The sequence below is a fragment of the Podarcis cretensis genome (genome assembly GCF_951804945.1).
Source record: "Podarcis cretensis genome assembly, chromosome: 5".
Classification (NCBI taxonomy): Eukaryota; Metazoa; Chordata; class Lepidosauria; order Squamata; family Lacertidae; genus Podarcis; species Podarcis cretensis.
In genome coordinates this window covers 4,943,793-4,956,418 of record NC_137174.1, presented here as the reverse complement: position 1 = coordinate 4,956,418, position 12,626 = coordinate 4,943,793, and the positions used below count along the sequence as shown (strand labels likewise).

The 12,626-nt window shown below is 44.1% G+C and overlaps 1 protein-coding gene and 1 long non-coding RNA gene across 9 annotated transcripts in view; both read right to left on the bottom strand.

The window, feature by feature from the left end:
- ARFGAP3 (ARF GTPase activating protein 3) overlaps positions 1–12,158 on the bottom strand; it is a 39,286-nt gene extending 27,128 nt beyond the window's left edge. For 6 of the 8 annotated variants that reach the window (XM_079975272.1, XM_079975274.1, XM_079975275.1 and 3 more), the window contains exons 1-6: positions 11,998–12,158; positions 7,648–7,766; positions 5,890–5,962; positions 4,725–4,856; positions 2,166–2,249; positions 1,241–1,328 (exon numbers count right to left, since the gene is read on the bottom strand). In XM_079975272.1, the coding sequence (XP_079831398.1) occupies positions 1,241–1,328; positions 2,166–2,249; positions 4,725–4,856; positions 5,890–5,962; positions 7,648–7,766; positions 11,998–12,066 (565 nt within the window). In that variant the 5' untranslated portion in view covers positions 12,067–12,158. The remainder of the gene's footprint in view (positions 1–1,240; positions 1,329–2,165; positions 2,250–4,724; positions 4,857–5,889; positions 5,963–7,647; positions 7,767–11,997) is intronic. The other 2 variants (XM_079975278.1, XM_079975279.1) reach the window with 1 other exon arrangement.
- Positions 2,256–4,718, bottom strand: LOC307215826. Its single transcript, XR_013838649.1, has 3 exons — positions 4,562–4,718; positions 4,115–4,461; positions 2,256–4,084 (listed from the first exon to the last, which is right to left on the bottom strand). It is a non-coding gene; the product is annotated as an uncharacterized lncRNA (long non-coding RNA).
- Positions 12,159–12,626: the final 468 nt, after the last annotated feature.

Here is a 12,626-nt window from a genome sequence, read left to right as displayed (position 1 = left end):
TGTCGACCACAGCAAACTATGGCAAGTTCTTAAAGAAATGGGAGTGCCTGATCACCTCATCTGTCTCCTGAGAAATCTCTATGTGGGACAAGAAGCTACAGTTAGAACTGGATATGGAACAACTGATTGGTTCAAAATTGGGAAAGGAGTACGGCAAGGCTGCATATTGTCTCCCTGCTTATTTAACTTATATGCAGAATTCATCATGCGAAAGGCTGGGCTGGATGAATCCCTAGCTGGAATTAAGATTGCCGGAAGAAATATCAACAACCTCAGATATGCAGATGACACAACCTTGATGGCAGAAAGTGAGGAGGAATTAAAGAACCTTTTAATGAGGGTGAAAGAGGAGAACGCAAAATATGGTCTGAAGCTCAACATCAAAAAAACGAAGATCATGGCCACTGGTCCCATCACCTCCTGGCAAATAGAAGGGGAAGAAATGGAGGCAGTGAGAGATTTTACTTTCTTGGGCTCCATGATCACTGCAGATGGTGACAGCAGTCACGAAATTAAAAGACGCCTGCTCCTTGGGAGAAAGGCAATGGCAAACCTAGACAGCGTCTTAAAAAGCAGAGACATCACCTTGCCAACAAAGGTCCATATAGTTAAAGCCATGGTTTTCCCAGTAGTGATGTATGGAAGTGAGAGCTGGACCATCAAGAAGGCTGATCGCCGAAGAATTGATGCTTTTGAATTATGGTACTGGAGGAGACTCTTGAGAGTCCCATGGACCGCAAGAAGATCAAACGTATCCATTCTTAAGGAAATCAGCCCTGAGTGCTCACTGGAAGGACAGATCCTGAAGCTGAGGCTTCAATACTTTGGCCACCTCATGAGAAGAGAAGACTCCCTGGAAAAGACCCTGATGTTGGGAAAGATGGAGGGCACAAGGAGAAGGGGATGACAGAGGACGAGATGGTGGGACAGTGTTCTCGAAGCTACAAACATGAGTCTGACCAAACTGCGGGAGGCAGTGGAAGACAGGAGTGCCTGGTGTGCTCTGGTCCATGGGGTCACGAAGAGTCGGACACGACTAAACGACTAAACAACAACAATTCATAAAGCAGCATAAGCCATTCCCCTTTTGCAGAAGTTTGTTAAACACAGGCGCCTGCTTTTTAGCATCTATCATTATTGCATGTGCAGCAATATTATAAAAGGACCACACAAGAATAAGCAGTAGCCAAGAATGCTAAACTTTAGTCTAAAAACTCTGTCTCTCTTCTTCAAATGGTACCTTCTTTGCTTTCTGAATCATCTTCTAGAGAAGTCTGTTTTAGAGTACTTGTCTCCTGATGTGATAACTCCCATTCTGTGTTGATAACCTGCAGAAAAGGGAAAATTTGTTACTACTCTCTATTTGGAATAAGCCCAAAGTAACTAAGTACAAAGTAGCTAAGACACTGGTTAATCTCAATGTTTATGCCGTCATGAAAATTATAGACACACATTTAAGACATCTAAAATTTCACACCTACATTTTTTCAGTAAGAAAAATTATGAATCATCTACGGGACAAAAGTAAAGGATCCAAATAGTTCTGCCATAACTTGTCACTAGAGTATTTTCACTCATTTACATAAAGTTACAGAATTAGATAAGACAACTGCCAATTCCGTAAATTCAACAACCCTACAAACATTATTTAAAATCAATGTAAACTTGATTACAAAGTGTTGTATTTTGTATAAACAGTAACTGATAGCAATCATTGTCACAAGACTGATAAAAAGTGATGCACTTTCAGATTTAACATTACATGGCAGGTCACATATTACTCAATCAGTCCGAAGCGGGGAATGCTGGATGCACATCTGGCCACCAGTGCAGAGTGGGAGAGCAAGGACTAAACTGCCACCTACCACTATGATCAACTGTAGGAAATGCAATGTTGTGTTGGCATAAACTAGTGACATTCTGCTGCTGAACAGAGGCAGCTCATGCCAACACAGCGACAACACTGCATTGCCTTTGATGTGTGACTAGTCCCCACCCTCCCACTCTTGGTTGTGGTGGCCAGGAAGAGCATGGATCCATGGCCCTCTCAAGACAATAGATGGGACGTTTACTGTACATCCATGCATGGGCCAGAACAGATACTGAAACTTTGCTACTTGAGAAATACCAGAGACTTAAGAAGCAAAATTCAACTTATTCTATACCCGAGGAGTAACGTGAGATGCAAAGAAGTCTTCCTCTTTTTCTTGTGGTGATAGAGGAGGGGCTCCACTGCCATCTATCCACAACTAGAACAAACACAGCATGTCATCTCATGATGTTCCCTCAACAATGTATGTTTTAGGCATAATCAACAGCATGTACAGACAGTTTCATAAAGACATCACACAGGACTAGTCTTTGAAACGAAGGCAAACATACAGGAGTGCAAGACCTATTGGAAATGTTGCAACGGATACAGTTAATGTAAGCATTCAAAATCTGATGGCTCCTAAGCTCCAGACAATTTGCACTGGCATTCATATGCTCCAATGAAAATTCAGCAGTTCTCAAATTCTTTCAGCATCACCATTCCCTCTGACAGCAAATTTGGGTCGTCAGCTTGAAACTGACACAAGGCTACCCAAAAATAAGGTCACACAGATTCTAGACACTCGGGATTTCCCTAGGTATAGAGAAATGTACTTTTATAAATCAAAAGAAAACAATTCAAGAAAGAACACAGTTCTATAGACTTCCAAGAGCCACAGAAAATCAATACTAGAGTAGACCATTGTATTGCCCAGATAGGAAACTTCCAGGTTTTTATTCAAAGCCAAAGACAGGCATACCTCTTTGTATGCCTTGTTGGGGTGGGAAAACATACTGCTGCTACCCAATCATAGCTAAGCTAAAATGCTCAATTTCTCTACTGTTTCCTATAGGCAGCTGTAGTCCTTTTCACATATTCATCATATGAAGGGAGCTCCATTCTGCAGAACAAAGTGTAGACTTCCATAAAGTCACACAGATGTGAAGATAAATATTACATTTAATGGCCTCATATAAAATACAGTTAATAGAAGTAACTAAGGTCAGAAAAAAATATTTCAAACCTATATAAGTTGTCATTAATTTTAAATATGATCAGTGCATCAGATTAACATCAGAGTGATTAGATCAGGACTATAAATACATTATAATTGCATAATAAATTCCCCATACCCGTTGATATCCAGTCAGATTCTTTTATTGTTTTTTTAAGCAAGTGCAAACACAAACAGCCAGGAACAGGGTTTTTATTGTAGTCTCTGTGGAATGCTCCCCAGGCCCCACTCTTTAGCAGCCATGCTCCACACCTACCATATGTCTCCTTGAATAATGAGAATGACTCTTCATTTCCTTGGGTGGAGGTGGGGGGGGGGATTTGCAGGGTGTTTATGTCAACCTCTGGCTTGCAGGGCTGGAACACAGCCTACTGTACAAAGGTCAGACTGACATTTATTGCCCACTTTTCTACGCAGCCTCCAAAAATTTGACCAAGAAGGAATGAGGGCCCTTGGACAGAAAAAGATTTCATACCTCTGCAGTAAAGATTAGGTAGCTACTTTTTCAAGGGCTGCAAGACTTACAGTCAGTGTTAGAAACTCAGATCTATAAGCTAGATGCCAAATGGCTCCTTAAACCAGGTGACAGTCATTTCAGGGCCGGGTGGCTTCAAAGTCATATTTTTCCATACAAATTTTGGTTCCTGAAATTCATTCTGATTGTGTGTGAAAACAGTCCAGACCCAAGGATCCCCAGGAATGCAGCTCCAGATGGTGGAGACACCATGTGCCATCCTGCCGCCTGGGCATCTTCACTTGGTCACAAGTGGCCAATAGCCAGATGCAATGCACCTGGTGAATTTTGAACACTGCTTAGGGTGCAATTCAATGTTGCTTGAATTGACTTCCACTTGTGCAACAGAACTACATCTTCCTCTCATTCTCATTCCAACCCTCCAGAGAAGATTTATTTTGACTTTTATAAAATATGTTTCACAGTTCATACGAAATCAGTGAACCTCTTGGTCACACTTTATGTTGGTGAACATATTAAACCTCCTCTGATTGCACAGGTAATGTATGTAATTATACAGGTACTGTACCCCAACCTGTAATTATACAGGTACTGTACCCCAACATAAACACTTCTGCAACTTTGGTGAAACTGTATGATGAACAAGATTGTAGTTGGTGCAGTAAGGCAACATGCCAAGTGATGATAATTGGGGCCAAAAATATTTCATTTCAGTGAAAATATGGTAGTGGGACCCCCCCCCCCCCCAATTTTCTGTAATAATCTGTTCAGGAATGCAAAGCACACTGGAAATACAATTTAAGTGATTAGTATTAATCAGGGCTTTTTTTCTAGAAAAAGAGGTGCCAGAACTATGCCTAAATGCTACAGAGGTGACAGAATGCACCAAAGAGATGACAGAAGCCATGATATTAATTGATACAGCATCTTCCATCTTTCCTCATTACAGTGGTGCCTCACAAGACGAAAAGAATCCGTTCCGCGAGTCTCTTCGTCTAGCGGGTTTTCCGTCTTGCGAGGCATTCGTTTTGCGGGGCACCACTGTACTGCAACATTCTTAAAGAGCTAAGCAAATGTCTGAACACTATGTGATTAGTTGCATATCAGCTTTATAAACATTAGATTTCCTGGAAATACAACAGTGGTGTAACAAGAAAGTAAAAACAAGAATCAATGAATGAGGTAGAGTGCAGATCACTTACATCAGTACCATACTTCCGTGTTGCCTGAGCTGCAAGCGACTTAATTTTTTCCCTGTAAAGTTGAGCAGCACGACTGCTATACTTAGCATTGGTGTCAGTTGTAGTGCAACCATGTTGGTGGAAAAATGCAGACTACAAAAAAAAAAAAAAAGAGTACATTAAAGAAAGACAATGTGTGTATTTTAAAAAGCATTTGAGGGTGGGTTTTTTACTTAAAGCAAATGTATTTTATGTTTGGGTTATGCTATGTTAGGGTGGGTGAACATTATCAAGAATCCTTGTATGTTTACAATGAGATGAAAGTTGTAGCATTTTTCTATAGCATTTACATATTTTCCATCTGAGTGTAAATTCAAATATCAAATATTCAAACATCAAATCAAATCAAATCAAAATTTATTGGTCAACCAAATACAGGTTATAGCCAAAAAAGAAAAGAAATAAGATTTTAGCAAGAAAACAAAGTTAATGAGAACAACATGCTAAAATACAAGTAATAAAACATATATAATACATACATGTTTGGAGTAAATATCAGGAGCATGAGAAAATCAAGTAGCCATTAGCAGGATTGCATGCACTCAAGCATTATTTTAAAAAGTGTACACAGGCAATCCAAATTCTATAACCTGTATAAATTGTGCAAAATTAAAGTTTCTGATTCTGTAGTTGATTCTGCTGCTGATAATGTATTCTGGTTTTTCTAGAACACATAAGCCCTAACCCCATATCAATGAGAAAACAACCCCAGCTTTTAGCAGGCATTGTTCATACATTTTCAAGCATATGTTTGCATCCATAAGGAATAGAAACTTGCTTATAAACAAAGAAAGAAGGCAGGATTCTCAGAAGCAGAATTTTGTGTTCAGTAAAGTATTGCTTGCTGTTCTGGGAACACTTTGTGGTTAAATAAATGGGGTAGAATTATATACATAAATCAGGGGTGACTAATCTGTGGTTCTCCAGATGCTGCTGAACCACTGACTGGGACTGGTGGGAATTTAGCCCAGTAACATCTGAAAGGCTACAGGTTAACCACTCAGGTTTAAATTAAAAAGTGCAGCTTTTGCACCCACAAAAATAACAGAGAGAGCGCGCTTCTGCAAAATATGAATGATATGAAACCGTTCAGGGAGTAAAAACTCAATTTCACAAATAAACTTACAGCATTAGCATTTCCTCCAACTTGCATACATCTCAGCTGAAACCATGACCAGTTAGAATCTAATTCTGTAGACCTACCAAAATTTTAAAAAAGAAAAAAATTGAGAACTTTTCTAACCATTATTTCCCAACAAAATCTTGAAGCAAAACTTTTTTGTTGCTGTTAAATAAATCATGACACTGTGTAATATGCTGTATTTACCTATTTTTTAGACCTGCTAAGGAACAGATGATTGTTATTATGTGCTCACATATAAAACCACAGAATACAAAGAGGATGCACTTTCTTATTCCCATGGCTGCATATGCTTCAGAGGATATTCAGATGAATTACTTTTTTTAAAAAAAATTGAGTCTTTAAAGCCAAAATACAAAATTGCCAATTATGTGGCACAGTCATCTAAAAAGGGAAACTTCCATTTATACTTCTTGGCATTCTAGCTCCTGTAAACAGAACCAACCAATCTTTAGGAAAGCTGTTCTCATATTCAGTATTCAAAGTATGAAGCTCAACCACCAACATGACACAGGGGATTGGTTGGTAAAGTAAATAAAGATTGTGATATTCAGTATCAGATATATGACTCATAAATGTTAAGTTCTAAAATGTAAACACATGATTGTAGTTTTCTAATGCACAACCCTCAGACAGCAACATTCACAGTAAAGCTGAAGGCAATCAAATCTTTGTTTATATTTAAAACCACTTCAATTTAATAAAAATATAAACGCTTCATCTCAATGGTAAAATGGAAAAATCCAATAATTTCAACAGAAGTATGTTTATATAATTTAGACCCCACTGTTTCAGACTATCCAAGAAACCATTTAAAACAGTTAACACAATATCACCATAGAATTGTAGAGTTGGAAGGGCCCCCCAAGGCTCATCTAGTCCAATCCCAGCAAGTGGTGCCCCATCCTATTTGAAACTACAGTGGTGCCTCGCAAGACGAAAAGAATCCGTTCCGCGAGTCTCTTCGTCTTGCGGTTTTTTCGTCTTGCGAAGCAAGCCCTTTGACAGATTAGCGGATTAGCGCTATTAGTGGCTTAGCGGATCAGCTGATAAGCGGCTTAGCGACTTAGAAAAAGGGGGGAAAGGAAAAAAAACCCACAGGAACTCGCAAGACATTTTCGTCTTGCAAAGCAAGCCCATAGGAAATTTGTTTTGTGAAGCACCTCCAAAACGGAAAACCCTTTCGTCTAGCGGGTTTTCCGTCTTGCGAGGCATTCGTCTTGCGGGGCACCACTGTATAGTGGACTCTGCTTAGCTTTGCAACTGTTCTAGCAGTTTCATTGTTGCACCACTAAAGGTAAAGGTGAAAGCAGTAAGAAAACAAGAACAACAAAAGCCAGGTTAAACCGTATCCAGAATTTCAGGTCTGATCCAAAAGGCAACTGTCTTGATATTGAAAGAGCAATTTTCAGATCTTAACCACTCCTTGGGAAGCACACCAAAGAAATTCTCCTGTATCTACTATTGATGCCAAAGTAGCATTCTGAGGGTGGGATTCAATGCTTTCCCTCTGTCAACAGAAGGCCCTTCAGAGTAGATTTATGGTGGCACTAGAGGCAGCAGCGGAGGGAAGACATTGCTGAAAATTGCCTCCCTCCACAGTTTTGATGACAGATACCATCCTTATAAAAGAGGCACACAAGATGAACAATCCTTTTACTTACAAATATGGGAGAAAGTCAGACAAATGCAGTAACACAGAAAAAGCATCCTCAATCCAAAAAAAGGATGCAAATTCCTTACCGAATGAAAGTCAAGTGAACCCCAAGTGATCGATGAGTCCCTGAGCAGTCAATACACAGGAAAACACCATATGTTATGCTTGCCCAGCTTGGGTTTTTCGCTCCACAGTCGAAGCATATCTAGAAAACAATACAAAAAGTGTATAGCATATAGTGACAAGTAAGCATCTGAACCAGTGTGAGACCTGCAGAATAAATAGCTCTAAATTACTCCAGCAAATGAGCTGAAGTAAGGCAAAAAGTTGGTTGCCTTGATGTAACTTCTAGTGTACCTGCAGTCTTTGAAATTAACTGGGCAGCAGGCACATTTTGGACCTATCAGCCACTTTGACCAAGTGAAGGTTCCTGGGTGCCAGGGTGGTGCCTGACATCTCTACCACCTGGAGGTGCATGCCTGGGGATCCTTGGATCTTGCCTGTTTTCACACACTAATACTCCATCCTGTAGAATTCTATCAGTTATATTTTATCTGCACAATCTGAATAAATACTTTTTCTGTTCAGCCTGAGCAGGAGCAGTGAACAACATTATAGTTGTTGTCTTCAATTACCCCACCCCACTGCCCAGCTCACAGTTGTGAAGAATATTCTCATTTTATGAATGGTCTGTGTCACCATTAATAAAAATAGGTAAGGATAGGCCAATATATATGAGGACTGTCCTTGAATCAAGTGACTTGTCTTCAGGTTCTCAATGCTTTTAACCTAGCTCAAGGTTTCCATCTTAATTAGCCAGATGTTTAACTGATGGATACACAGGTGTGGTCTAAACTACTGAGCCTCTTGGGCTTGCTGACCATAAGGTTGGCAATTCGAATCTGTGTGACAGGGTGAGCTCCTGTTGTTTTGTCCCAGCTCCTGCCAGTCTAGCACTTTGAAAGCATACCAGTGCATGTAGATATATATGTACTACTGCAGCAGGACGTTAAAGTGTTTCCATGTGCTCTGGCACTCATCATAGTGCTCCATGAGCTGGAAACAGTTTAGTCATCTTCGCCACATGACCCAGAAAGCTGCCTGCAGACGAACGCTGGCTCCCTCGGCCAGAAAGTGGAGTTGAGCACCGCACCCCATAGTCGAATTGGACTTGACTTAAACCGTCTAGGGATCCTTTACCTTTACCTACCTTAACTAATCATCAATCACAGTCAGTCTATCATTTGAAAAATGAGACTTTAGAGCCGTCTTGCCCCAAAATGGCAATTAGACATTCCGTTTTGACAACTGTAATCTTGGTTTAAGGAGCCACTTGGCACCTAGTTTATATATCTGAGTTTCTAACACTGTACCTGCAGGTGGAAGACCGTCACCTAGCTGCTTCGGACTATGTGGTCTATCTCTTTATTAGGTCACCTATCAGAACACTGTACAAAAGAAGCCCAACATGTCTAGGGCTGCAATTCTACGCACACTTAACTGGGAGTTAAGCATCTAGAACACAGTAGGCATTCTCCAAATTACTATACATAGAATTGATATCCACTCTGATTTATACAAACAAAAAACAGTGACTAGGATAACTGTCACCATCTGACACCTCCTAACATGTGCACATGAACAGACCCATTAACAAACATTAATATGATCCAGAACAATATACAACCTACGGTAGTTTTTAAACTGTAAGACTTCAGAGCACCTACCAAGGTAACAGAAGAACATGTTGCTTTTATCCATTTGGCAGCCTCTGAATTCCAAATCCTCCTTGTTATGATCATGTCCACACACAGCTACCTCAAAACCACTTGACTGAAGTAACAGTGGCCTTATAATCCAACATTTGAACTTTGTGAACCTGAAGATCCTATCTACATATCACTAAAGAGCTATAACAGAGCAGTAATTATTTTCAGCTACCCACTTGCCAGCAACCAATTTGCCTGAACCTGTTTGCCCTGCAGCATTTCTATTTCATCATCTTATAAGATGATTTCATCATCCATGTAGATTAATCTGTTATAACTCAGAACAACTTCAGAATTACTGCTTGAAATGAACATGCTGTTTTACACATACTTCCACAAACGATCAGAACACAAGATAAAGTAACTTGACTTTGGGCACCGTAACCGATCATTATAAAATTATACAGTCATGTCAGAGTGTGCAGGAATGAGCAAACAAAATTACATGAAGAAAATACGCAGAAATAACTGCCTGTTGGAAAAGCCCACATTACAGTGCTCCTCCTATTCTGAAAGGTCACTGACTCACTCTTCACCAAGAAGAAAATGGAAAAGACAAAATCAACTACAGCCCTAGTTCTTAAGCCACCTCATCAGTTTTCACTCCCTTCCATGCTGTGCTTTTAAAGGAATATTGCCAACAGTGACAAGGCAGACAGAACCTTGACCATGAATTCCAGCAAAGAAAAAGGAGTGAGGAGTTCTGGGCAGGAAGCAGATGCACTTCACCCTCCAAAAGGCGAGGGATGAATCACAACGTCAGCTCCACAATACATGGATGGATATAAATCAGGAAGGGCACATCTACCTACACAGCTGTCCCTATGTTTCCCATTTTCCCAATACTTGATTCAAGTACTGTATTTTTCGCCCTATAGGACGCACCGTCCCATAAGGCGCACCTAGTTTTTTTGGGGGGGAAATAAAGGGGGGAAATTTATTTTTCCGCCCCCGGCAGGGGGCTGGGGCGGGGGAGGACCGAGTTTCCCCCGCCCCAGCCCCCAAACAGGCAGCTCTCTGCAAGCCGTGGGAGCCCAGCGCTGGCTCCCGCTGCTTGCGGAGAGGTCCGCGAAGCCTGGACGCGATGAGCTCAGCGCGTGCAGGCTTCTGCATGCAAGCAACTCTCCGCAAGCAGCGGGAGCGCTCCTGCTGCTTGCGGAGAGGTCCGCGAAGCGTGCAGAGCGAGAGGGGTCGGTGCGCACCGACCCCTCTCGCTCTCCAGGCTTCAGCGAAAGCCTGCATTCGCCCCATAGGACGCACACACATTTCCCCTTCATTTTTGGAGGGGAGAAGTGCATCCTATAGGGCAAAAAATATGGTAAATCAATGTGCCCTTTTTTCTTTTGCGTTTGGCCTTGGGCAGCAGAAAAAAGAAAGCTGAAAGCAACTCACCCAAAATCTGTCTGCAAAAAGAATGCAGCAAAACCCTTAAAGATTTCAGCCCCTTCCTCAAGTCCCTAGAAATGAAGTCCTTTGCAAGAGGGAGGTCCTGGGTTCCAATCCCCACATCATCCATGAAGCTCACTGGGTGATCTGATCTTGCGCCAAGTCTCCCTCTCTTAGCCTGACCGACCTCACAGGGTTGTTGTGACGATGAAATGGGGGGGGGGGAAGCGGGAGGAGGAGGAGGAGGAGGACCATGTGCACCACTTTTGAGCTCTTTGGAAGATCAAGGCAATAAATAAACAAATGCAAAAAAACAAAAGAGAAGCGAATCTGGCCACGTCTACGCGAAAGCAAGCCCCGCCTTTGTCGGACGGAGCTTGCTCCCTACGTACCTCGGGGCGTTAGGATCGCAAGCGGATAAGGCGATTTCGGGGAGGGAGATCGGAAAGCGGGGGGGGGGGGGCGGCGATGGCCACAGAAGGTGCGAAATCACGACGAGGATCACGATCTCCGTGGGATCTTGTTCTCCTCGCGCGCGCTGTGCTTTTGCCCGGCCTCTCCGCCGTTTTGGGTTCCACCTTGGGTACCAAAATGTCTTGGGACAGCCCAGTGGCGTAGCGTGGGGGGTGCAGGGGGGGGGCCGGCCGCACCGGGCGCAACATCTGGGGGTTAGGGTTAGGGGGCGCAAATCCACGGGTTAGGGGGCGCAAATCCATGGGTTAGGGGGCGCAACATCTGGGGGTTAGGGGGCGCAAATCCACGGGTTGGGGGGCGCAAATCAAGGGGTTAGGGGGCGCAAATCCACGGGTTAGGGGGCGCAAATCCATGGGTTAGGGGGCGCAACATCTGGGGGTTAGGGGGCGCAAATCCACGGGTTGGGGGGCGCAAATCAAGGGGTTAGGGGGCGCAAATCCACGGGTTAGGGGGCGCAAATCCATGGGTTAGGGGGCGCAACATCTGGGGGTTAGGGGGCGCAAATCCACGGGTTGGGGGGCGCAAATCAAGGGGTTAGGGGGCGCAAATCCACGGGTTAGGGGGCGCAAATTACTTGCCTTGCCCCGGGTGCTGACAACCCACGCTACGCCACTGCTGCGGAAGCGGCGGCCCGAGATCCTGGGCTCCAGGGCGGCAGGCAAAAGTAAACAACCAGACGGGAAAGCACGAAGCTCCCGGAGACGCGGGCCGGGCCGGGCCGGGAGGCGGCGGCGGCGGCGGCGGCGGCGCGACGTGTCAGCGGAGAGAAGCAGCAGCCCGCCTCCCTCCTTCGCCCCGCTTGCTTACCTTGTTGGTGGGGACGGAGCGGAGCCTCCGGAAAACGGCGCCGATGTCTTGCTTGCTGGGCTGGCACATCCTTCCTCTCGGCAGGCGACGGGGAAGACGACGACGACCAAGAAGCCGCCTCAAGAAGCGCCGCCTCAAGCGCCACGGAGGGAGGGAGGAGGGAGGGAGGGAGGCCAACGGGGCGGGGCCTCCACGCGGCGCGCGCAGGCCCACGTCGTGCCACGCACGCCCCGCGGAGGAGCGTGGCGGGGAAGGGCTGATTTGTTGGGCGCGGATTGGGAAGGCCGGGAAGCGGGGCGGGGCTTCCTTCGCGCCAGCCGGTTGGGCGCTTCGGCGTTGCCTAGGCGACCGGGAGGGCGGGGTTCCTTCCCCCTCGAGCCAAGGCGGCAAGCCGGGGAGAGGGTTAATGCGAGGGGGAGGGGGGAGGGGGAAGGACATAAAGGAGACACGCGAATAAAGGCGACACGCATATACGTGTGAACGCTCAACAAGTGAACGGAAAAGGACCAATGCCCGTTTCCTTTTCTCACATTTCATTGATGGTCCTCAAAGGAAATGCAAAAAGTTTATACTCAATGCAAAGTATCTTTTTTTAAATAGTTTCCTGATCCAAGAAAATAAAGGTGCTC